Source organism: Vanessa atalanta, chromosome 16, assembly GCF_905147765.1.
Source record: "Vanessa atalanta chromosome 16, ilVanAtal1.2, whole genome shotgun sequence".
Taxonomy (NCBI): Eukaryota; Metazoa; Arthropoda; class Insecta; order Lepidoptera; family Nymphalidae; genus Vanessa; species Vanessa atalanta.
Window position 1 is genome coordinate 4,794,346 of NC_061886.1, and position 26,965 is coordinate 4,821,310.

Consider the following 26,965-nt stretch of genomic DNA (forward strand, 5'->3'; position numbering starts at 1 on the left):
CGAACGAAAATGCATATGAAGAATATTGAAAAATTTATAAATTAAAAAAAACAAATTAGTCAGAAAAGTAAAAAAAATAAAATAGCCTTTATTTCGAGCACGATAAGTTTTAATTTAATTTGACTATATGAACCACTTAGGCTAGAGGCCATGCTTCATCTTATTGTTCTATTAACGTTAATTGCGGAATATAGATCTTCCTGACGGAACCACTTCGTTCGATCTTGTGGTCTCCGAATCTAGCCGTTTCGTATCTTGTTACATTGCATGTATTATGATCTGGATGCTTATGTATGTGTGTATATGTAATTGATTAATGTATTGTTGAAAGCTTCTCTACACGTGCGGTTTGCTTAGCCATAAATAATGAAAGTGTATCATGACAAATACACACATACATAAACATCCAGATCATATTGTATACAATGTGGAAACTTTAAAAATATTTTACACAAATGCGATTCAAACCTATGACCGTAAGTGCAGAAACCAGGTGCAGTGTTTATTGCGTCAATCGTTTGTCGAGAATATTATCATAACTAAGGTTGATTCACTGGCATTAATTGCATAATATCAAGGTTTATATATAAGTCGTTTAGGTAGAACTATAGGTGTAGAGTTGTACGTATGTTGAGATATAATGTTAAAAGAATAATACATATTACGTCCAAAAACCCTAATGAAAAATATATATATCAAATATTACAATGTGGAAATTTCGGAATAACATCCAAAATGCGATAATTATTATCAGCCCAGGCGATTAAAAAACAATTTCCTACGAGAATAGATATAAAAAAGATTTCGTAATTTATAATTGTACTGGCTACTAACATGATTCATTACTGTGTACTCAAAAGCGAACATAATGCGTGGTCGTCGATGTGGTCCGAACAGACGTTTCCTTCGGTCCTACGCCCATCGTAATTCTAAGCGGCGCGTTAGAGCTGTGGCGGACCGGTATAAATTATATTTTACTCTTGTTTCACCTACACCCACGCCTTTCATTCTTGTTGCAAGGTCTGAATAACACGACCAAACTATCAATCAACCAGATGAATGTATGTAAATACTACAAAAAAAAAAACAAAACTAATCGCAATTGTTATAGGCTCATTGCAGTTTAGTCTGTGCCTCAGACAAAAAAAAAACATCAAATATATTATTTTGTTACGACATACGCTTATTTTATTCCATTTTTAAATGTTGGAATTATTTCATTATTTATGAATGCATTGACCCGTCTATCTGTTTATTTTACATAAATCTTTAAATGATTTTCCTTAAGCGTTAATATAGATCATGTTAGCATTTAAGAGGTGAATAACAACTGGTCGCTAATGATTTATTGATTTTATATATCTTAGACTTTATTACTCTGGAAGTAGAATAACGGTATTATTTTATATCAATATTGTTATGTGTTTATTTAAATATATTAGTTACCAATACCGGCCACACTCAAAGGTGACTAAGAAAATGCGCTGGAGATACAATTGTGCAGAAGTGTGTGGGTGAAAATTTGTGGTCTCTGTGTTCCTTTACTCTATAATCTAACGCGTCTTGAAATATTTCAGCCGATCTGTTTGACGTGCTCTCAATGGCGCCTTATACATGTAATGTATGTATGTAATGTAAATGAGTTAGTGTAAAAAATTGTAATTTCTAAATTTATGAAATTCCTAGTAAAGAAAAGATAACAAATAAATTATTTTGGCCAACCAGGTAAGCAGGACCTTGGGATCTGTAGGTCGTAGCTATACTACAGCCAATTAATAACCGCTCATAACTAGGTCATCACCATTGTTTTTCTTGGTGTGTACAAGTTCATATACAAACATAACAAGAGTCATTGCATCCACCCACACTATCAACTTTTGTTTTAATACAGTTATTCATCCGTCTTTTAATAACCAGCTGATTCCAATTAATTGAACGAGTGCGCGTTAAATTTCATTCGTTTCGGTTTAATATAATTCAATTACAAGATAAGTTTAAAATCTAAATACACTATATGAGATTGTTATGAGACTCCTACATATATTTTTTGAGTCATTTTACAAGACTAAATAAAAAAAATATATATACATATAGAACCTTTTTAATTCATGAACATGATTACATAAAACATACAAACAGTCTCATCATTACCATAATTCGTCTGACCTTATTTGGTCGGCGCACTTGGTATATATTAATAGCACTGTAGAAAAAAAAGGATTTTGTAGACTTCTGCTTGCATACTTGGCATCGACCCTTTTTGGCAATATTTTTACTGGTTATGAGATTTTTTTTCATCTCTGATGTAAACTAAATACATAGATCATTCCTACTACAGAAAAAAAAATATTTTATTTCTTATTTTTCACTTGCTTCCATAAAATCGTACACATTTATAAATATTAGTAGAAATAAAATTTACTAAATTACTTTACCTTTAAAATTAGAAGTTAACAAGTAACTTATATATACTTTCAATAATAATGTTTTATATCTATATATACATGATAGGTAGGTATTATTTAGTAAGAATAATATCAACATCAGAGTTTATTTGGTGACATTACCGAATAGTATTTAGCAATACCGTTGTCAATGCGCTTTCTAAACGTTCGATTATTAGCACCTACGCTACAGTACTATGTAACTATTGTTGTAGCATAATATACTATAATTAAGAGTCGGAATTGCTTAGGGGATAGACTATGCGAATTTTAATATAACCAAACACCGCGACGACTCCCTCAATACCAATTAGGGATAACTTATCCTAATAATTCATCTCGTGTTCGAAGGTAGAGTAAATTGAGGGAACCATCACCAACTTAGTTGAATGAACTCAACTTTCTTCTCCTTGACAAATGAGGATCTATCCAACAGCGTATTTATAGCCTTATTCTTACACCCATGTTTGTCTGTATTGTTATTTTGCCTTGATATTCAAAGCTACTTTCATAAATAGCTGTAATTAATTATATTAGTACAATCACCAAAAATTTATAAGTATATTAATGCCTGTTTGTTACAAACCATTACATCAGTGATAAAAGATGCTTGGTTTACATCGACTAATGTTTTTTGTCGATGTTAACATCAAAGGATTACAAACCCCTTCAATATAATTTTATATATGACTTTTTAATTCTAAGAGAAATCGGTATTTGTACATACTTACTCACATAACATGCGACTCATCTTGGAATTCATACTAACAGGATAAATAAAATTTACGTCTGTCTCCGTGTCTTTAATGATTATGCGTCAAAGTATGACAAACTAATTATCATATTTTAATTATTGTAGGTGTATAAAAACAAAATTTAAAATAGCTACTGTATAAAACAAGGCCGCTGGGTATGGTTGCATGGATGCTTGCAGCATTACGTTGAATCACAATTCCGACTTTCAGGAAATTAAGACACTGTCATCCGTTGATACAATAAGATTTAATAATACATATAGATTGATTTAGTCTTAGAAGGGATGTTACTCATCATAATTAGGGCTAAGGAAACAAAATATTTAATCTATACTAATATTATAAAGAGTTTTTATTGTGTATCTCCGGAATTAATGTACCAATTCTAATAAAGAAATTACTGGTAGCTATACTATTTATGAGTAAAAAAATATATATTTTAAGTATATATCATATCTTTTTCTTTCTTAATAAAATACATCCGTACGAAACGGGGCGGGTTGCTAGTTAAAAATAATTATATATTGACCTTATAAAATTTGGTTCACAGTAATTATAAAATTTTGAAGGCAATTGACGACGTTTATTAACGTAGGTTTTAATTTTTTTTTAAAAAAAAAAAACATTAACTATCTCGTATTAATGATTATGACTTGTCTTATATAGCCGAAGCCGCGTCTTTGCCAGCGCGAAATTTATAAAACTTTATAGCACCTTCACCTCTCAATTTTACCCCCTTGAGGGGTGAATTAAAAAAAGTAGCCTATGTAAGGTATTCAAACTATCTCATAGTATAAAATAAAAATATAATATAACAAAATATTTATTGATAATAACACCCACTACTAAAACAACACAAATACTTTAATTTGATAAAAGTATATATGTCTTTTTAATAATAATAATATTATTATTGAGGTCGTTAAACTGGAGTTGAAGGATATGGACAGACCAAATCGAAACGATTTTCCAGACAAAATATTTGTAGGGCACGAGGCTTAATTTTACGAACACGTATTAAATATTATTTTAGTAAGAAATGACACGTATGATTTACGTAGTAACGAACGCACGATAATTCTATTTAACACACGTGTTTGTTAAGCCCAGCATAAACAATTCTCATTTACTTTAACGATTCTGCAAATTACTCATTGACCGATATAAGGCGGTAGACCTTCTGTTAGGCGGTAATTTGTTTTTAACTAGCGCAGTAATTACGTATGTTTTAACAGTTATTTATTACTAACTTGCTATACATAATTAATTTGCAATCTTTTGTCCGATTCAAAGTTATGTTCTATTGAATTGTAAAACTTAATTATATTAATTAAAGTAACAACGTCGAGTATATGTAATTTACATGTTTTTGTTCGGAAAATTTATATTAATAAAATGTGAAGTGAAGGGTCTGTCTGTTTGAGTAACTCTCATCATAGAACATCTCGTTATGACCCATGGTGCGAAGAATTTAATCGTTCACCTGGTAAAGACGCGGTCGTCGTAGTAATATAAGGCTGGAGTATTTCTATGTTTAAGCGGGTTTATTTCAGAAAATGATTATTTTTTTTTACTTTAGATAGCCTATTTAAATCCCAATGCCAATTAATTTGACAGAATATACCCAATGTATTACGCACATTATTAGTTTTTCATTAAATTTGACGCAATTTGGGGTACAGTGATATTTTAAAAATTACTTTAAAATATTCAAAATATTTTCATACAAATTCTAGTATCATGTAACGCGATTAGACACAGAGAAAAAGAAAATTGGTCAAACGGACCTGTCCGTATCGTCGAATATATAGATTACATGTTCTTCCCTCTAAATATATAATAGTAAATTATATATAAAAACTACTTATAATGATATATAAATCAGTAAAATACATATAAAACCTTCTTTCAATGATATATAAATCGATTGGTGCTGTATCAAGTTTCGGTTAAAACCTTCACTGATCTACCTTTATCTTTTAGTTATATCGAAAAAAAATAAACGGAATATTTTTTGTTTTACATTGTTTGAACACATTTGTTTGACATTGTCTTTGTTTTGTGTAAGTCTTAATGCGTTAATCTACACATAATTTTGAAATGGGATTAGAATACTTGATATAATCTGTGTAATGCTTACAGGTATTTGGTAGAATGATCCATTGTTGACTGTAGGATAGGAGGTTAGAGGCACGACGGGTACGGAACCATTGCGTAATAAAATAGGACCCTGTAGAGGCGTTACTGCCGGCTGACCCGAATCTGAAAATTATAGAAATTAAATTAATAATGTATATTTTAAACGATTTGATTAATACCTAAATTTGTTGTAGGGCTTGGTGCAAACCTAGAAGGTCAGGTAATCTATTCATAACATATTCTACCAACAAACAGCAATACATACATATAATATATACATGATAGTTTTGTTTTGTTCCGGTTTTCACTCACCTTGAGTGAGCTAGTGTTACGAGCACAAGGGACATAATATTTTGGTTCCGTAGTTTCGGGAATTGACCATCTTAATGATGGTTCATATTTTTGCAGTATATACGGGCTGTGGTGACTACACGTCATTTGTTGTATTAAAAAAAAGTAATATTATACAAATTACTTCTTACAAATTTGTTACAGTTTAGCTTCAAGAGAGCTGAAGTGGCCCAATAGATTTTAATTTAATTATAACAGAAGGCGGCGGGTAAATCCTTGGATCACTCAGTGTTCATATGATTTATTTGTGTTTATAATTCTTTTTGAGTTTGGCAGTGAGGACACTTGCACTGTATGTTGACCAAACCGTATAGGAGCAGCGTGGTGGAATAAGTTGCACATCTTTTCCTCAATAAGGAAAAGAAGCCTTAGCCCAGCAGTGGTACATTTACATGCTGTATACTTTTTACTTAACTACAATTAAATTAATTATGGAATACTTCGTTAATTTTAAGTACTATTACTATTTAAGTAAATTTGTATAAAAAATCTCCAAAGCAAAAAGCAAAAATTCTTTAAAATATAAATTTCAATGTATGTATCATTTAAATCTGCGCATAAGTTTCAAGACGATGTCATTTATTTAATAGAGATATTTCGATGATGAAACGCTAGAAATCTATAAAGCTAGACGGCTTAAGTAGATCACAGACATCTAGACGATAAGTAAAAGCTATTTGTAAATTGTGTGACATCTCGTTGGTTGGTAGACGTTTCATAACATGGGTGCGTCAGATTGTGGTCAGAGGTTACGAAAGTTCTAGATCTTATTTAGGATACATAGTTGCGAGCTACGTTTATTACGTCAGAGCTTCGCACCTAAATAACCTTTATAGTGGAAAGTAGTGGGAAACCAAAAAATTTGCAAAGACATTTTCAAGTAGGTTAGAGTCAGCTAGGCGATTAGACTGCATTTTTCTTTCTGTGTATTTTTTTTCCCAAAACTAAGCAAATAACAATTAAAATGTCGTCTATTCAAGTAGGCTCATAAAATCACTTATCGAATTAAAAGTAAAGCGACTACGAGTTCGGAAAAGAAACAATGTACTGAGTAATTATTCTCTTCCAACATTTTAATAACAGAGTTTTAGTCAATCAGTAATTACAGGCACAAGGGACATAACATCTTAGCTCCCAAGGTTGGTAGCGCATGTAAAAAATGATTAATATTTATGATAGCGCCAATTTCTATGGAAAATGACCTCTTGCCATCAGGTGGCTCGACCTGGGCGGTTGTGACCACTTCCCATCAGTCGATCCATATTTTGTTTGCTCGTCTAAATATAATATATAAAAAAAGATCAATACTAACATATTAATTGATAATATGAGGTATGTTAGATTTCTTGCTCTTCTATATACATATAATAAAATTGGAGTGTCAGTTTGTAATAGTAAAATAACAGCTTTTTACTAAATATCTATAATTTTTTTTATAAGTTTTGTCTGTCTGTCTGTCTGTTTGTTCTGGCAAATCTCTCGAACGGCTGGACCGATTTTGACGGGATTTTCACTGGCAGATAGCTTATGTAACAAGGAGTACAACAATATTTTTTTTGTTAAATTCAAACACGCACGAAGTTGCGGGCACAGCTAGTCTCTAATATAAACCTTATGGTATCTTTACTAATAAAATAAATAGATAAAAATTTGTTTGTTTGTATGTTGGTGGTAATTTCTGGAACAAATGACCCAATTGTACAATTTTTTTCACTGATAGAAAGCTACGTTACTGAGTGCTAAGTGAAATTATATTTATACTTGCGAAACCGAAGCTGGTCGGAAATGGATCAAAAATTATATCCAGGGTTAATTTGAACTATTCATGAGAATGACATAGATAAATACGTATAAGTTGTAACAAAACCTAGCCTGCAATCGGTATCACAATATATTTATAACTCAAATTCGTATAGCTAACGAAATGTTAAAAATAAAACGAACGCAAAATTTTAAACAAGAATATAATATAAAAGTTTTTATAAATATTAACGGCTATAGAAGATAATAGAAAATTAAGCACAATTAAATATTTAAATATATGTAAAGAGGCTAAAATAAATATACACTTTACACGTGGAAATATTACAATTCTATGACGAATATATTGTTGCTATGGTCATATATTATAAATCAGATTTGGTTTTAAAAATAAAATTTTAAACATATCGAAATCAATCTTATATGTCGTGTGATATTTATATGACCTAGCTTCCGATTCGCCGGTCAATGCCATTTGATATTACAAAACACTTAATTATCATAATGATGTAAATGAGAGTGAAATCAAAGTATGTTTGTAGAACAGATTCGGTCGTCTCTGATCTTAAATGACATATGATTTAAAATTAATGACTTTTTTTTTTTTTAATTATCGACTTATTTGAAATTAGAACATGAACGCTCGTCACGTCAATAGTCTAAATTTCAAAAAGGTGAAACTTCGAAGCGCATCTAGTTATATAATATTTTTATTTTTAATGCACAATATAAATCCGTTCTCTTGCTCTTTTGAATACGCAATTTACATTTAAAATACACATGTGTTTGTATAATCAATGAAAGATTCAGTGGCTGTGGATCTTAATACAATATTAGTTAATACTAGTGAGTTTTTTGTGCTTAATTAGTGGTTTATGTCTTGTATACTCAGTTAAGAATAATACAAATCTGATATCTATGTTTTGAGAAAAATCGATTTAAAGTCAACGAGAGCTCTTTTAGGTATTTAAAATTTAAGGATTATTAAAAACAAAAATTAAATTGATTAATCATAATTTTTATTTTAAAATTGTATCATTGGCCAGATAAAGCTACATCAAGTATGTGTGTAATAATGACACGAATATTAGATAATTATATTATATTATATGATACTGGTGTTTACTACATGTAATTAAAGTAGATAGGCAGACTGGCAAATGACCTGATAGTAGTGGTCATCACTGCCCTTAGAAATTGCCACTGTAATAACCATCCCTTACATCACGAATACGAAACCTATCATGGGAACAAAGATTTTATATTCCTTGTAATTACTGGCTCTCCCACCCTTCAAACCGGAACAAAACAATACTATCTTTTACTGTTTGGCGGTATAATAAGGATGGGTGGTACCCAATCCAGACAGGCTTTCATAAAGCCATACCACCAAGTAGTTTAATATGGAGCTTATTGTCCAGCCGTTGAGAGAATTCCTTCCTATCGACGTCTGTCAGTTAATCATGACAAGTGTTACACTACTAAAATAAACAGTTGGCGTATCCTAGTACGAGCACAATACATATTTAAAAATATATTGTTATCGTGTACAGTGCAAAATTATATCACTTATATAAGTATAAAATTATATAGTTTTTAATGATTTCAACAATTCAAGTTAATAAGGCAAATAAACGATAATGATATTTTTATGGTAAAATCGATATCTCGATTATCTCGATTCTCTCGAGCTCCCGGTGTTTAAAACAATAAAATCGTTGGAACTGCGTCTGATCAGAAAATAAAATTGTATTGTAATATTTTATTATGTCTTGTATTTTGATTCAGTTATAAAACCTCCTCCAATTCTCTGCTTACTTATTTATTTAGTTATTTGATCAATATTGACAAACATAGTATTAATATAAAATGCTAATATAAATATTTAAGTGAAACCGATGTTTTTGTTTACGCATGCACTCTAGGTCTATAATATCTCCTTTGAAAATGGGCGCCACTTCGGCCGAAATCGATAAGGGCTTCACTATTAGCCGCAAATACGAAATTGATTCCTACCATATTAAATTCGAAATTCAGCTTGTTTAGCTTACTATAAAAACAAAAAAGTTACGAATATCTCGTAATCTCAATTGTACTTATTTTTTTAGCAACATTTTGTTTCTGATACTTTGAAGTAAAATTTTATTTAAATACTTGAATCAATCAATTAATACTTATTTATAATAAGAGCGAAAGTAGATCTTGATGGAAACCAATTTGATGGAAACTACTATGAAGCAACTTTGAACCCCAAGGACGGACATAGGGTCTTTTTATGACTGATGTAAGCCTGACGATCAACCTCTAAAATGCGAATGTAACCGCAAGCGACCACTAGTATGTTTAAATAAGGTTTACTCTGTATCTATGTAATGAATAAATACATAAAGAAACAGGTCCAGTATAGTCACCTAAAGTAAGGTCGGTATTTGAAAGGGCTCTTAGTCAAATAAGTTATTTGTATTCGTTGGTCAGTCGGTTTTCGTGAGTAAATTAGTCTATTATTCTCGTTGTCATTTTGCTTTAATCTCTAAATATAATACAATTGTAACTAGGTCGTAGCTGCTGGTAAAGTGTTATTTTTCTTTTTTCAAGCTTACCTTAATAAGTCTGATTTTTGATGGATCAATTCATTTAAATTCAATTATATATAAATCACAAAATTATAAACTATCCAACAAATCACGAAACATATATGCAATGCTTGCACGAGTAAATAATAAGTGTAGTAATATTATAAAGCTTTGTCTCTTTTTTTAGTTTTTCCTTAAAATTACTTAGATCTGTTAAACTACGCAACGGGTTTTAATGCAATTTCCATCAATAACAGAGTGATTCAAGAGGGAGTTTTATACATTCATATTATAGAAGAATTTTTCATTTTGTTTGTTCTTTAATCTGGAAGTTGTATATAGACCCTCATTATACCCAGGGCCGGACCGTAAGTTTAGAGAGCCCTGGGTTAACACTACGTAGGGACCCGCCTAAGACATTTGACTTGACTTAGCTGGGGTCCCCTTGAATCCACCGGGTCCTGGGCTGAAGCTCAAAAAGCCAAATGGTAGATCCGGTCCTGATTATACCCGTGTGAAGAGGGGTCGGATAGCTTGTATTTCATCAAATGAAGTCTCCCTAATTGAATATTAAAAAGACTTAACTGCCTAAGAAGAAGGCATCCAGGCAGGGTTTTAGCAAGCTATTAAACTAACGAGTCCATTTATAAATAAAGCAAAACTATTAAATGGAAACCAAGTGCGTATATTCTATTCGCAATTCACTAAATAAATACAAAAATTATTATTCAGAGGCTACTACGCATTTCTAAGAAAGTCTTATACAAAATATTCTTATTCAAACCATTGTTTTCTATCGAATAAAATACATGATATATATTATTATTCCACACGAAGCTAATAATTTAAATAGACAAGTCATTTCAATAGCAATGTTTTTGAATAGTAAATAACAAATATTTATGTTTTCTATACAAAAAGTCGTGAGGAAATCTGCATGTACGAAGTGAAATCCTATCAAATGTCAGTTTAACTTGCTGGTTAACAACATAATAGAATAAGCTTAAAACCTTCTTCTTATGTGAAAAGAATTTGGCTGTTTTTGTAATTTATACGGAAAGTACTAGATATATTATTTTATTTAAAAATAAATAGATGTCTAGATGAAAAGGCGATAATGTGCAAGATTATTATAAATAATATCAGGACACTGGCAGTGTGAAAATATGTGCCTAGTTTGTATTTTTATTTTGACATATAGCTTTGCAGCATAGTTGATAAAAAAAAAATAAAACGTTTCGGACTTCGCTGGCTAACTAGTTTCACTGTAATCGAACAGTATTACGAACAAACAGATTTCTTGATCTTGTATTGTTTTTTAAAATCATTATTGATTTTGAAAAATATTTTTTATACTTAATAATGTTTGTTTTAAATATCTTAAATGTACGTTATAAATATAAAGAAAAATAATATACAAAAATCGTCTACAACAAAGTACCTACCACTACGTGTACAAATAGGTTTGATAAAATATTCTTGTATAACATTGTCGCCGTTCAATTATGTCTATTTTAACATTCAAATAAAGTGCTTAACAGGAGCTTTGTTTAAATGTGTAGAGGATATTACTGTAATCAAATTTGGTAAAAACATATAGCACACTATTAAAATGAGCATTTCACACTATACATCATACGATTCGTGTGAAACCAGCTTAAGAGTTTCATGTGAAAGTGACGTAAATTTAACCCGTCCTCTCGAAGATAATACGCTTGAAAGTGAAACCAAGGTCGGTACTGATGTTTTTATACACACTGTCTTAAAAGTAAAGACGCTTACACGCAATCTTTAACACATAAACACGTATGTTAATAACCGTTTGTGCTGTTGATGAAAACTGGCTGCTAGTTAAGCAATATCTAAATAAAAACGTATATTTTACCTCCTCAAAAATATTTGTACAAAGCAATAACTATAAACTAATTGTAATAAAACTATAACAAGTTTTACGCATTATTAAGAGATTAAATATTTCTGAGAATAGTTACAAAACTTTAATTCCATGTGGACATGGAATGAACTTTGGAAAGTTCATTAGAAAACGCCGGTACACAAGACCCAAGCGATATTATCTTAATCAAATTTGCAATTATCTCATGTGATATCAGCAAAATGGAAAGTAGTGATCAGGTTATATAATTCGTAACCTTAAATCTACATTTATAGAACATTGTAAACAATCATGTATCAACGTCTGCGGTAGACTATTCATTGTTTGTATGGCATTGGCTAGTCGGTATTAAAACGATCGAAGGCTTTTGAGTAAGAGCTAAGGCAAGAGAGTTAGCGATATATTTAACAGCAACGACCTTGGATATAGAATAGTGCATGGCAATCGTAATAAAGTAATCGTAGTTTTATTCTGAATATATGTAACATACGCTTCGCATTTGATACTTTATTATAAATATTATATCGTAATTATATAAATCAATTATTAAGTTCGCTGTTATTTTTGATCTTAAGCCGTGTCCGAAGGCTGCCTGCTATCGACTGATAGTGGAAGTAATTGGACCGATCGTGCAAATTCAATGTCTTGTAGGTAGGTATTAAAACTATTTAGCGGATAACAATCTAATTGTAACGTATCTAAGCAATTTATATCAATCAATAATCTTTAATAAGACATAAATGAATGTCTAATACTTAACATATTATGTGTGAAATATTTTGAACAATTACCTGATCCCGGTACGTCTTCATAGTAATCGTCGTCGTCGTAGTCGAGTATAGCGTGTAGTTGTGTTTTACCTCCTGAACCGCCTGTTTCTACTTTAGTGAAGCCTCGAGGGCGATCCGGAGGTATTTGTCCATTTGTACCACTATTACCACTAATTTTATTTCCAGCCTCATTTTGCTTCCGCGATGCCGATTGAGTTGACGGTGTCGCAGGACCACTTACAATATTAAAGTTTTGGTTTGAGACGCCATCAAACCTTCGACTAGATGGTGGACCAGTTGTGGTCGCTGGCATAAAAGGTACATCCGCATAACCTGGATTATAAGGTGGTCGTTGCCCTGCATTTTTTCCATTCTTTCTTTGTGCATAGTCGTAATCGCCAGCGGGATCATGAACATATTGTCCTGTATTATCATAATTTGCATTGATGTCATGAACTCGTTGATTTTCTATTTGTAAGTCGAGTCTCGTATTTTGTTGGTATATTTGTGTATGTAGCTGACTATTAAAAGGATTTTGAGGAACATTATTTTGTTGTGGATAATGTGTGAATTGGTTAGGTGGAGGCAGATACGCTGTACCAGCACGTTTTCTAACCTTTGATTTTCTTGGCTGTTGTATATTAGGGGGTGGTATGAAGGGTTCGTTGCCAGTGTACTGTGCTGCGTATTCTGGTTGGTGTTCTTCAGGAGAATAAAGAAGATCATCTAGTTGTACTCGCAAAGGGGCAGACGATGTTGCCGCGAGCGCAGGTGTTGCAGCATTGAGACTGGCCACCGTAAAATTCGCCAAAGCCATGATTCAATATCCGCTCGACATTGCCTTAAATGTCAACTCAAATATTTATGCGCTATTACGATCGCGCTTGCATAATAATGTAAGCAGCGTGGGATAGTCAGCTGCGCGAGCGTCTTCTCATTGTAAAAACAAAGAATACACTACACTGCCACTATATTTCACTGAATCACTTTCAAATACGTGCACCGCGTTTACCTGCAACAAATTAATACATATTATATACAAAGTTTAATCGTATTACATTTTTAAATTACCGTACAACGTAACTTTATATTTTAATAAGTATCGCAAATTAAACTCTGTTACAATCTATTCTTGAATGATAATATTGCCTAGATTTAAACTTATGATATCGGCGCCAACTGAACCAGTTTGTATGGTCGCATACAAAGGTTTATAGCTGGATTTCCCTCGTTTCGTGATATCCTTGCCACTTTACAAATGGCATTCGTATTTAAAGGCACAAGTCGTGATCAACGAACGTCGATTGCAGATGCTTTTGGTACCGAAATAGGGAAAAACCGATCTTAAGATGAAACATTCGCCTTTGTCCTTGTATATACAATAGTTACTTGTTCTTAATTTCTCACTAATACTTATAATAGTTGCTTCATTCGTCTTTGTTTCGAATTCATATATTAACGTTTTTATTAATTTCATGAATTTCAATAAATAATTTGTTAATTCACCGATAATCCGATGTCACATATCAACAAATCCCAATTGGAAAGCAATAAGCTTCTAATATTATCCTCAGAAGAGAACGCGTTTGTTCATATAATAATCTTGGTACAATTTTATGTTTTAATTTAACTTTTTTTTAAATATTTGATAAAACTACGTTTTACAGAATTATTATGCAAAAAAAAAAATTTTAATCATCGATAAAAGTAAATGTATTTCTATTGTCTCGGCGTACTAACGCACAAAATCGTTTAAAATCTTCAAGCCTTGATCCAGCCATTTTTATATAAGAATCATGTTATTGAACAATATCTATGTACATTGTGCACGTGTTCTAAAACAAGGATGCAACAGCTCATATGGTTATAAATTTTCGTTTGTGTAATATTCGTGTTGTCCTCGCACGTCTGACGCGACCACTATCATCGAAGAGCATCAGCTTCACGACAGTACATGTCAAAATGTATGTGTCATAGACGTGGACGGTAACATGCCTTTTGAAGGAAACTTAGACGAAAATGTAATCTATTGTTTAGATACATTTAACCTTGCAAACAAAAATTTTAACTGCTAAGCGTATATGGGCGTTGTCGTTTAAATCTATCCATGAATTAGGAAGAAGCAAATGTCGGAGAAGATACTTTTTATGAATAAATTTTATTTCAATGAGTCTTTTGAAATTTTGAAAAATATTTCTTTATAATGTTCGTACTCTATGTGTTTTTATTTCGTTAACACGTTCGAATTGAAACTTTGTACAATTGTTTGGTATTTCCATAAAAATTGTTTGCATAATATCAATGCAGTATTCACCAACTTACTTTGGAGTAGTGTTTGGAGGAAACACCAAATCCTCTATTAAAAAAGGAGATGAGCCTTAGTTTAGCAATGAGGTATTTTCAGTCTGTTACTGAACTTACCAGAGCAGAACAACTGGTGACGCACGTGTTCTTTCGATATTTGTTTACCGTAAAATATTCGAACATTTATTGCAAGACGTGCGAGGTATTAGTTAGTTATTCATGTATATGTATTCGTCATCTTATCACATAATAAGACAAACTAAACATTTTATAATAAAATAAAAGTATCTCCATTGGAAATAACTTTCAAACTATTTAACTTAATTTCTCATGATACAACGCTCTGCGATTCATTTCAATTTGGTTCATGAAAATCACTACAAATTACGACAGTGAGTGAAATTTTTCTTTTAAATTTAAAAAGAAAATTCTAGAATTAAAATATATGCTTTCTCGACGCTCTACATTTTAAAGACTTCAAGATTTACTTGAAAATGTGACATCAAAACGAGTTATATAAGTAATATGTAGCACAGAAAACAATAGAGTTTCATAATCGATCACATTGTTTATAAAGTATTCTGAATAGGTACTTTTTACATTCTTTTAACTTTTTATTTCAACGTTATATTTAAGTGGGAAAATTCCCGATCCAATACATCGTAACATAGTTTTTTCTAGACTTCTTTCGCTATTATTCTATTTAAATTTGTATCGTTGTGTTCTAATTTGAAAAGGAATAAGTGCCACAAAAAATATAACTTCTTATGTCCCTTTGTTGTAAGCCAACAAAAATTACTCTATAAATGAAGTTACTTAGTTTTGCTCTCATACGTAATTATTTCACCAAAAACTTTTGCGCGTTTGGCAGTTTTTTTGAGTTGTCCTTTTTGTATTCAATTGAATTTCGATCTTTTGCTCTGAATGAACGAATTAATTAATAAAAACCACTGTCGCTCCGGATGATGTAAGGATTCTAACGATATACACAACGTAACAATATTTTCAGGCATTTTAAAGTTATACTCGTAGTTGAATAAATAAACTCGAATACATATATCTTTTATCATTATTTATTTAACCATAAGGGTTATTTTTTTGTTGCTTAGTATCCTTAACCTAGACGTTAGATACATATACATAACAGTTGTTTTGTATATGTATACTAGATATTTATACATGAATCCTGAAACTTATATCTTTAGGCAGTCGTGTTCTAATTACACTTATGTTTCACTAGTTGTAACTTTCTTCAAGTGTTTTTATTGAGTACGGTAGGTTTACATTTAAAACAATTCTATAAAATGTAGATTTAAATGTACTTACAAAAGTCTGATTGAATAAAGTATATTTTGATTTGATTTGAGTCAACAGGTGACTTAAGAGCTGGCAGCTTCCTTAATGTATGTGTTTGGCTGTACAAAGGGGAAATGTTGCCAGTATTTTAGACAAACTTCATTTTCGATTCGAAATTTGTAAATAGTCGGTACATTCACTTACCTTTATTTCACTTAGATATTGGTGCAATGTGTTAGTTATAAGGAAAGGTTTTCTTAGATTATTACGACTGTTGTGCTTAATATTTCGATTGTTTTTCGTGGTAAGCTGGTTTTCAGCTATTTCAGGGATCGTTGAGATGAGATGAGTGACAATTTTAATAGACACATTTGTTCTTCGCGATCTTTTTTCGTCGACCACAAGATGAAAAATAAAAACAAATAAAGTATGTTGACCAGTTTGCTATTGGTTACGATTTACGTCAACATACACACACACAGAGATACAGGCAAAACTTTAAAATATCTATGGCTTCTACTCAAATCCAAACACTTCCTCAATAAATGATTTAATAACAATATTTTATATATAAATTAACTGCCTGTCATTCTTTTATTATATGTAATATTTTCTTAGCGCCACGATCAATCTGAAGGTTGTAATTGCTTGTAATTATATTGTTTTATTGTAGCAGTCTACAAGTAATACTTTTTTGCTGTGTTAGAAATATATGTTTTCTATTATAAAAACATACCGTCGAAGTGATTAGTAACTAACTACTTTTTTTATTAATAAAAGGTGATTTTTTAATATTGTTAGTTATCTACATTCGAATAAAGTTAATTGAAAATTCAATAATAATTACCTTAATTTTTTAACAATACAAATACAATAGACAATGACACAGAACTTTGAACAGCTCAATTAATAACCAGATTGTCAACTTTGATATTTTTTGCTAACGTAATTAACGTTTGTTCCTGATCAGCGCAAAAAGCTACCGTAGATATAACAATTGATTTACAAATTTAAACACTATTATCAAGATGAATTACAAAACGTAATATAGTGTCCGAATGAAGCAGGAACGACTTTTAGCTTAGTGATGAGATCTAACAGGTATCTAACCTTTAAACCAGTGGGGCTGTTACGGTTAGAGCATAACAACCGCAACAAATATTTGATAGCAACAGTTACTATGCTTTAACCGTAATAGCCTAACAGAACACTACAAGTGGCAGTACCCAGTGTTGCCACAAGTAAATACGATAAGTGTATAATCTAGATACTTACACTTTAATGTGGTGTCGTATGACAACACTTTTGGTTAAAAGATTATAAGAGGATAATACAATAAATAATTTTGTTTTATAATTTTAATCGCTATTCATAAAAGTATGTTTTTAGTTTTTATTTTTGAATCTATTATTTGTTTATTTATTTTATAAAATTTAAGAGGTGCGTAGGTTTTAAAGTTTTCAATAGCATCTGTATTGAATTAGATGCGGATGATTTATTATTAGGTGCCAAAAAAAAATCCAACTACAATAATTTAGTTACAAAGGACACGTTATTTGCATAAGTAAATCGATGCCTACCTATTAGTAATAATTTAAAATGTTCTATTGGTAAGGTATGGGTTTGATGGGGAATGGGTACCTTTCATCGACATTCTAGATCGGCGGTACTTTATTTACATACATTTACATATGTAAAAAGTTGAAAATTTAAAGTCAGTAACTAATCGTTTCATAAGTTTTTTAAACGCACAGTTAAAATTAATTAAAATATACCTCCTTAATTATAGTTGTTAGCAGTTGTTCTGAAAGGGATACTTCGATTAAAATACGTACCTTTTGCATACGTAAAGAGAATGTTGAAAAAAATACTCTCAAAATTTCCGGTACAATATTTTTTTCAATTATAGCTAACATTTTTTGTGTCATGGTCAGGACTCTGGTATTCCTTGCACTATCGTACTTAGCATTACCCGGATCTTCAGACGTTTTATTTTGATTTTATTTTTTCGTATTTTATATATTACTAGCTGTGCCCGCGACTTTGTGCGCGTTTGAATTTAAAAAAGCTGTTGTTCAGTTCGCAGATTTTACTATAACTTACTAATTATGTATAAGCAGCTTTTGTGATATTAAGTCGGTGGTGGGAGGAACAGTATTTGGACATAGCAGCGTGACTTTATTATTATTTTATATATAATTCTAAAATAAAAGTAGCCTAAGTTACTCCTTATTACATGAACTATCTGCCAGTGAAAGTCCCGTCAAAATTGTTCCAGCCGTTCCAGAGATTAGCCAAACCAAAAAGACAGACAAAAATTGTAAAAAAAATTGTTTTGGTATATGTACCATGTGTATGTAATGTATGTATACATACATATCCATTTAGTAAAAATCTGTTATTTTAATATTACAGACACTCCAATTTTGTTATATCTATAGATATTTTAATTTATAGTGTAGTTTTTCTTCTGTTGCTGTTCATTTTTTTTATGTTTTATATTAATTTAAATAATTTTTTTAAACGTTTCCGTGTCTTATGTAAGTCCGGTCACCAAAATATTACTTTAAAAATAGGTAATTTTTTTTATAGCCACCCAGAAGTAAGTCTATAAATTATAAATACTATACCTTCGAATACCTAGGAAACCTACATTAATGATATGGTCAACGTGGGTTGACACATCCCAACAAAGAGTACTCAAAAAAAAAAAATCGTTTTTCTTTGATTTGTTATTTCATTTTTAAGATGTTTTAAGATGGCCCCAAATTCTGAGTATCCCAAATATATACATTATGCATTATATCCTTACAATTATGTAAATTCAGGAAATGTATATTATGGGCAATAAATAAAAATTATTAATGTATAGTATGTATACAGTAAATGTATAAAAAAGTATGATTTTTTATATATATATAAATAAGCAAGTATTCAGTCAGATAACGACCTTGTCACTTTATTTCGAGCAATACTTACTCATTGGAATGTAACAGTGACCGTGAATACGAATGCTTCAAATATTTTTTATTGCAGTCATAAAAATTATAAGTTATTACTTGTAATACTATACGATCATAAAATGTGACTATACAATATCTGAGGAATACTTTTATACGACAAAGGATTTATGCAGGACCATACATATTTATAAAATTGTTCGAGTGGGTTAAACTCAACAAAAAAAAAATTGGTTTAATTGGTTTAGTAAGGAAAAGGGTATTTTAAAAGTTTTCCAACATGAAAAATACCAGAAATCCCGTTAAATGTGTAATTTTCCATGTATTGAATAATCAAAGCTTTACTAAGCTGATGTAGGTGTCGGCAGCTCTGGCGCCCAGTTACAGTTTCTTACGTTGTAGTCAATTAGTATAGAATATTAAAAAGACACGGTTTGCAAAAGTATAGTTGTGACAAACAGTGATATCGTATTTTTTATAGTATGGCAACACCGGTGAATAATTAATGCAGTAATACAAAATGCAAATAAAAGCAATCATCGCCACATCTAAGTATGTCTAAATTGTACTGGCAATACGAATTGTACCAACAGTGAATTCCAAATTTAAATTAAATATAATTTATTATTTGTTTTTAATGAATTAAAGACCACAGCCAACACAAAAAATGACATTTCTAATAGAATTTAATAATTTAAAAACTTATCTTTATTTTTCCCATTTATTTTATAAAAAAACAAATAGCAACTTTATATTTAAATCAAGAGTGTTATATGCAATAAAAAGAAAGTTGGTGTCATTTTGTGGATATTTAATTTTGTTCGACTGCGCCAAAGTATACCGTGACCCTGTTCCGCCAATCATGATCACGTAATAGTCGATTGATGATTACGTGTGTTACTCTTATCATGGGAAACTATACCACGGTATATTTGCTATATAAAATGTTCAAGTAGATCTTCGAAGACTTATTACGTTTTTACTCAAAAAAAAAGTAAAATAATAAAATTGTTTTCTTGTACTGAAGGTTTTGTTTTTCCGTACATTTAAACTAATTTTAAGTATGCAATGTTTATCTGAATAAATATTTTCATATTCTTATCCTTATTCTAAACAAATAAATAAGCAATTAATTAACATCCCATTGCTGGGCAACCTTATCTTAAGAGGAGAGAAGTCGTCTTATGGATACGTTTTGGAGTTTATTCGAGAAAGCGGCTCTAATGCGGGTTCATGGATACAAATGTGGCAGCATTTCATTCGATACTAGCAGGTTTTCCTTCGCCACTGAGCGCAAGATTAATTATAAACACAAATTAAGCCAATGAAAACCCAGTAGCTTGTCCGGGTTTGAATCCGCAATCTTCGTTTGAGATTTACGTTTTATTGTATTTCTATTTAACTTATTAAGTTCATTTCAAATATATCATATTTATAACCGAGTTGTCAACCATCCCATTTTTCCAGGGCATGTGGTTTTTGTAGTGTCCTAACATGTCCTAAGTATTTTTTTATCATAATCCTGATCTTTAAAAGCGTCCTGATAATGTCATGTATTTTAAATTCGCACAACACTATTGCAATCTTTACGTTACGGGTGGCCTCATGACTCCGAATATTCAATGTTTTATCTATCCGTTTCTTCTGAATTCGAGTTCTTCTTTTTAAATTTGGGGTTGGCAACCCTAATAACAATATTTAGAAAAGTTTGGAATAATATTGTCACATTGAAAAATATCTAACACTCAACTAGCAGACCAGTGAGGTGATAATCTCAGGCCTGCGCCTGAAGTACTCTTATCGCAAGCTTTGTATCCCTTTAGGGTAAGTAGTCCCTTGAATCATCCTGGGAATAAATTAATTATACTTTTAATTTGGCATTTGTTGTTGTTGTTAGTCACTTTTGAAGAAGGTTTTGTTTGTTGGTAACCGACTGTTTTCGGTAATATATAATGTATAGCTGACATTTGTCATTATTTTTCATCCTTATTTTGCTAAAATGTTTACACTTGTCAGATAAAATTTTTTTAGATGGCATTCTGGTAATCTGTGCTATCCAAGTAATTCCTTGAAGAATTGCTGGTGTTTTTTATTTTGTTGATTGAGAATAAATTAATTACAATTGAATTTTGCTATTTATTATTAGTTAGTCACTTTTGGACTGGGTTTTGTTGATATCAACCAACTTTTTTCTTGATAATTTGTCAATGCAAAAAGGTTCATTCCAGAAAAGGACTGTCCAATTGAAGTAATGCTTCGATGGGGAAAAGTATGTAAGATCAAATTATGCCAAGAGTAGCACATACAACTGTGTGGTTGGATTAATAATTAGCGTATAAAGTTGCAGATCTTCAAGTAAGAATAACTATAGTGTTTCTTCTAAGAACCTCTCAGTAACAGGCAAGGTACTGAAAATACCAACGGGTTCTGCGTCTAAACTCTCTAGATAGCCGGAGGGTATCACCGTCCCAGCATATTATAATAAAGAGAAAATAAACTCAGTGTATATGTGTTTGCAACCTTGCCTCAGCTATAACATAACTTGCGCAGATGAGCCAACAAAAACTAGAGTACCGTGGTCGATTTCGGTCAGAAGGATGTAATCATCATTAGTAGTACTTGTAATAATAAAATATTTCGATATTACCATATAATTTTAAGAACAACCAAGCAATTTCATCTAAATCAGTTGAGCAATTTATGCGTGAAGAGGTAACAGACAGAGTTACTTTCGCATTTGTAATTTTAGTATAGAGTCAGATGGGAAAAAAGAGGTCGAAAAATTGTGAACGGCACATACATACAAACATTTTTTTATGTAACGGACCAATTTCAGTTAAATTATAAACACAATTACAATCAGTCTAGATTTAGATTTTAGATTTATTATAAACTATCTGTCGTAACAATTTCACGCTAACATTAGCATTATCTATCCATTTATCCTTTGTCAATAATAATGTTAAAATCATCTGTACTCTGGGCCACCTCAATTAGATTGTCCTAATTCGTTCGACGCTCAAATAAATATTTATATATTTTCTATGTTAGAGAAATCATCTAATAATTTTGTGCTCTACGTGTTGTGCTTGTGGTCTACGATAGTCCCGATCGAAACCTATTCACAACTATCGTTAATGAATAACTTTTCAGTCGACAACATATTTCTGTAAAATTCGTATAATCGAGATATTTCGATAATAAATTCAAAAAATTCAATGACACGATGTACAATGGGCGGCCATGTTTGACGTTTACGGGTGCGTTCAGTAAGAGTTTTCAAAATAATTATTTCGTTCAGGCGTACGGTAAACTAAATGGAACCTTATTCACAACAAATTATTAATAAATGATAAACAGTATTTGTTTAGTTTTATTTATTTACCTGATCGGATCCAGGTTTTCATCTAGTATTGATATTATTAATTTGACATTATACAATTCACAATAAATATATCTTTATAATAAAAAGTAGATATGACCCCACTTATCGTAAGCAATAAATGCTTTGTCATCAGACATTTAAATGCTCTGAGTTTACATGAATAATTTGTTTTTATGACATGGCGAACTGGCTAATGGGCCACCTGATGTTAAGTGGTCATCACATCCCAATGTACCACCAAATTTGGGAGTTAAGATGTTCCTTGTACCTGTAGTTACACTTGCTCACTTACCCAATAAACCGGTAGAATAGCTGATGAGCGGGTGGTACCTACCCAGACGGGCTTGCACAAAGCCATCTAGTATAAATATTGATACTTAAATAATAATAATCATTGCTATTCTTTTATAACTTACTGTTGAAGTATTTAAAACCGACATACGGCGATAAGCATTTTGGTGCATGTTAGAATCATAACACATGTACATTTTTGACAGACATTTGCTCTGCGTTGAGTTTCGAGTTCAATCTTACAGAATATCTCTACAGTTATCTCTCTTTGATGTATAATGTGTGTATGATTATACGTTGAAATATTAATAAGTTAAATCAATCAACGTCTCTATATACTGTTTATTATGAAATAAAATTATTAAGAAATAGTTTTATACTACAATATTTGTAAATCATTAATTTATCATACATATGAATATATTATCCAATGATAAAACGTAATTTTTTACATAATCGATCGATAACGGTACAGTTTGGTTGATTGGATGCATTGAACTCTGAAACTATGAGTACGATTTCGATAAAACTTTTTTCAATGGACAGCCCTTTTATATAATATAATAAATTTACTGACGCAAAAGACAAATATTTGCTTATATAAAGAAATTATAAAATAGATTTAATTTAAAATTAAAGATTATTTTTAGATAAGTACCTATTCTGCTTAAATGGGATTGCACCTTAAAAAAGAGTGAAACTTAACATCTATTATCAATTTATGGGCTTCTTTACATAGTATAAAACAAAGTCGCTTTTTCTGTCGCTATGTCCCTTTGTATGCTTAAATCTTTTAAACTATGCAACGGATTTTGATGCGGTTTTTTTAAATAGATAGAGTGATTCGAGAGGAAGGTTTTTGTATATAATACATAGACAATATAGTTAAGTAACACTGATAATTTTAAAAGTTTCTAATGTGATGTCGTAAATTTATAAATTCTTTTCGCTTACATTGTAAACGCTGGCTGAACCCTACGAGATAGATCAAAATAATGTACTTCAGTATTGTACACCTTAAAACGGTCTTCAAAAAAGTCCGCGATGGTATATGTCTATCTCTTAGGGATTGCCCACATTGCACCCGTGCGAAGCCGGGGCGGGTCGCTAGTTAAAGATAATTAGCCCATGTCTTAATGAAAGTTAAAGTTAATATTACAAACAAGAAATATCATAGTAATTTAAAGACAAAAAAACGATTCAGCAACTGTAGAGCTCGCTCGTTTGTGTGTGTGCGTGTGTGTTTGTGAGAGTGTGAGTGCTAGTGTAGTGTGTGTGCTATTCTAGTAAATTATATAAAAGCGACACCATGCATAATCCGAGTAAAACCTCTGGTAACAGCTAGGTAACAAATCATATCTGAATACCGCCTCAAAGCATATAATTTGTATGCTAATTAAACACATAATTTGATAAATAGGAGAGTATTGCTTTATAATTTATATTTATATATATATAAAATTTAGCAATATTACCTATAAATTAACCTTACACGATACGACACGATTACAATAATGATCATAAAAAAAGTAAAATAAAATAAGAGTTACGTCCTTGGTCATAATTAAACTTAAAAGCACTTATTATACTAATAGTGATAATCTGATAGTGCGTGGTGAGTCCTGTAAATAGCAGAACATTTGCTTAGATAATTTTGAAATGTATTTTTTTTTATTTGACGGGATATTGTATCAACTGTTGGTTGCCCTACTGAAAATAAAATAAAATTAGTCCCTTAAACCATTTTATGTAAGACAATTGTGGTTATTTTGATTAATTACTGATTAAATAACTTTTATACTATTATTTGTCTTTGTAAAATAAACATTAAAAGCGGATGCGTGATTATTTATTAAGTAATCGTGATGAAAAAAACTATTCGATCGTTTAGTAAAGAACAAATAGAATACGATATTCGTGGGTAAGCGAATATATATCAAGTATTGATAATAAAATGTAATGGATTTAATATAGTACATGTATTAGACTAGCGCCGTGCCCCGGCTTGTCTCAATTTATTATTAAAGAAAATGTTATGAAATAAGTAAAAATGTATACCCCATAGCACTCTGGAATAATGTAGGTATCTACCAGATTTTTTTTTCTTTTAATCCGGAGATTGTCTCCTTCATACAAACAAACAAATTTTACCTTTATGATAATATTATAGATTAGTAACGAGATATTTACTTGTGATTTAAGATAAGAGATCTTAAATACGAGATATTTATTCATATTAAATATTTAGTTTATTAGAGCGAGATGAATCAGTGATCGAGTGTTCAAATATTGCAAATGCCACCGTGATTAATTTACTGATTGAATTTGTATTCATAATTCATCCCGTGCTAGGAGATGAAGGAACTCAAGCACTCGGCCTCGAGTGGAAACCATCACGTACAACGGATGAAATTTTGCCACATGTAAATTCTCCAACCCAATGAAACAGCGTATTGGAATAATGTTATTAATTTATTTTTTAACACGAAATAACAAAATCAAAGAAACAACGTTCAGTGAAATGGAATACATTGAAGTCAATGTAAATAAATGGTGATCGTTGTTAAAGTCGATTAAAATTCATATAAAAACTATCTCTTGAAATTTATTATCCGTTTGGACTTATTAACTCTTTCGATCAATTTAGAACAGCCTTGGAGATGTGTTGAAGACATGTTTTTACGCAAACCTCGAATCTCCGATCCAATCAAATTTCGCCAATGACATAAGGCCATTGCTATTAAGACGTAAGTTTGTTTATGCATTACAACATTTGACATTAAATTAAGGTAAAATTAATTCTTGGATACATTTTTTATATTGCATAATACTTACAGAAATAATCATGTTATTATTTATCGGTAATTACTTTACATTCAATATATTGCAAGATGTTTTTATATCGTAAGAAAAATTATAAAGTATATAATTAATTTTAATTATATCGTAAGTTTACAAGCTAAGCTATTTTTGAATAAAATATAAAACAAGACATTACCTTATAAAATTAAACAGAAGAACGTCTAGTGTACGTGACGAAACAAGTACATATATAAAGCACACGTAAATTAAATAAACTATACTCTCATAATTATATATTTACCTTTATTCCTCGTTAACGCCTTCACGGAATTGTTAAACCTTAATGTTTATATACCCTAACAAACAATAATTGTCCACAGATAATCTAGAGTACGTAACTGTTTATAGGAATGTTTTCAATTTGAATTTCGAATAAGTTCACGTTAGAATTTGGCGGGCTTTATTTTTAGCGGTAAACGCGTGCGTACTGGTAGCCGGTCGCGCGTACACTAGAATGACGCGAACCGTGTACTTTTACTCCGACTGTCTTATTGTCACTGGTCAGCAGTCAGCTGTACGGTGTACAACCGTCAACAGTGAACCTTCAAACTTCCGATGATGTATGTGTTCCGGCTGGTATCAATGGTTAAATTGTGGACGCGGAAACTGTAGCGGATCGAATTCTTTTGAGCATTGTGTGTGGCTGTCAGGGAATTACGCCATTTTTTACGATATGATCATCTGGTCATTTTCCCGGACCCAATAGTCCGCTTGCGGTTCGCACTATCAACTGTGCCTTAAATGTAATGCACAATGCGCACTGACGCTATTGTTAAAGAAGCACATTATATTAATATATTATATATTTTATTTATTTTCTATTGAATATTTGAAGGAAATATAACGAGATCCCAATTTATAGTCCAAAATCGCTAAAGACTATTTACATATGATTGTAATTAAAAATGCAATCTGAAGGGCTCATAGCCAAAATTTTTAAACACTACTAGATATCAACAAACGTGTGGTATTAAATAGTAAATATTATTGTAAAGTCTGGCCTTAAATTGTTATAGCATTAGTATTATTTACAAAGTTTAGTAGTAGTGGTATTCCTTACAAAGTATGCAATGTTTATGTACCTTTGCGATATATTAAATATGTAACTATACTAAATGATAAGCTATAATAGTTTCAGTACATTTATTCCAAGGACGTTACTCGAAAGGAAGGAAAATCT

General features: G+C 31.0%; 1 protein-coding gene across 2 annotated transcripts in view; it reads right to left on the minus strand.

Moving 5' to 3' along the window:
• The window catches only part of LOC125070003 (protein spaetzle 3), a 49,778-nt gene that overhangs the window by 13,817 nt on the left and 8,996 nt on the right, over nucleotides 1–26,965 (minus strand). Inside the window, exons 3-5 of one of the 2 annotated variants that reach the window (XM_047679667.1) lie at nucleotides 26,027–26,183; nucleotides 12,709–13,699; nucleotides 5,340–5,461 (exon numbers count right to left, since the gene is read on the minus strand). In XM_047679667.1, the coding sequence (XP_047535623.1) occupies nucleotides 5,340–5,461; nucleotides 12,709–13,504 (918 nt within the window). In that variant the 5' untranslated portion in view covers nucleotides 13,505–13,699; nucleotides 26,027–26,183. Of the gene's footprint in view, nucleotides 1–5,339; nucleotides 5,462–12,708; nucleotides 13,700–26,026; nucleotides 26,271–26,965 lie in introns of those variants that run through there. The other variant, XM_047679666.1, reaches the window with a different exon arrangement.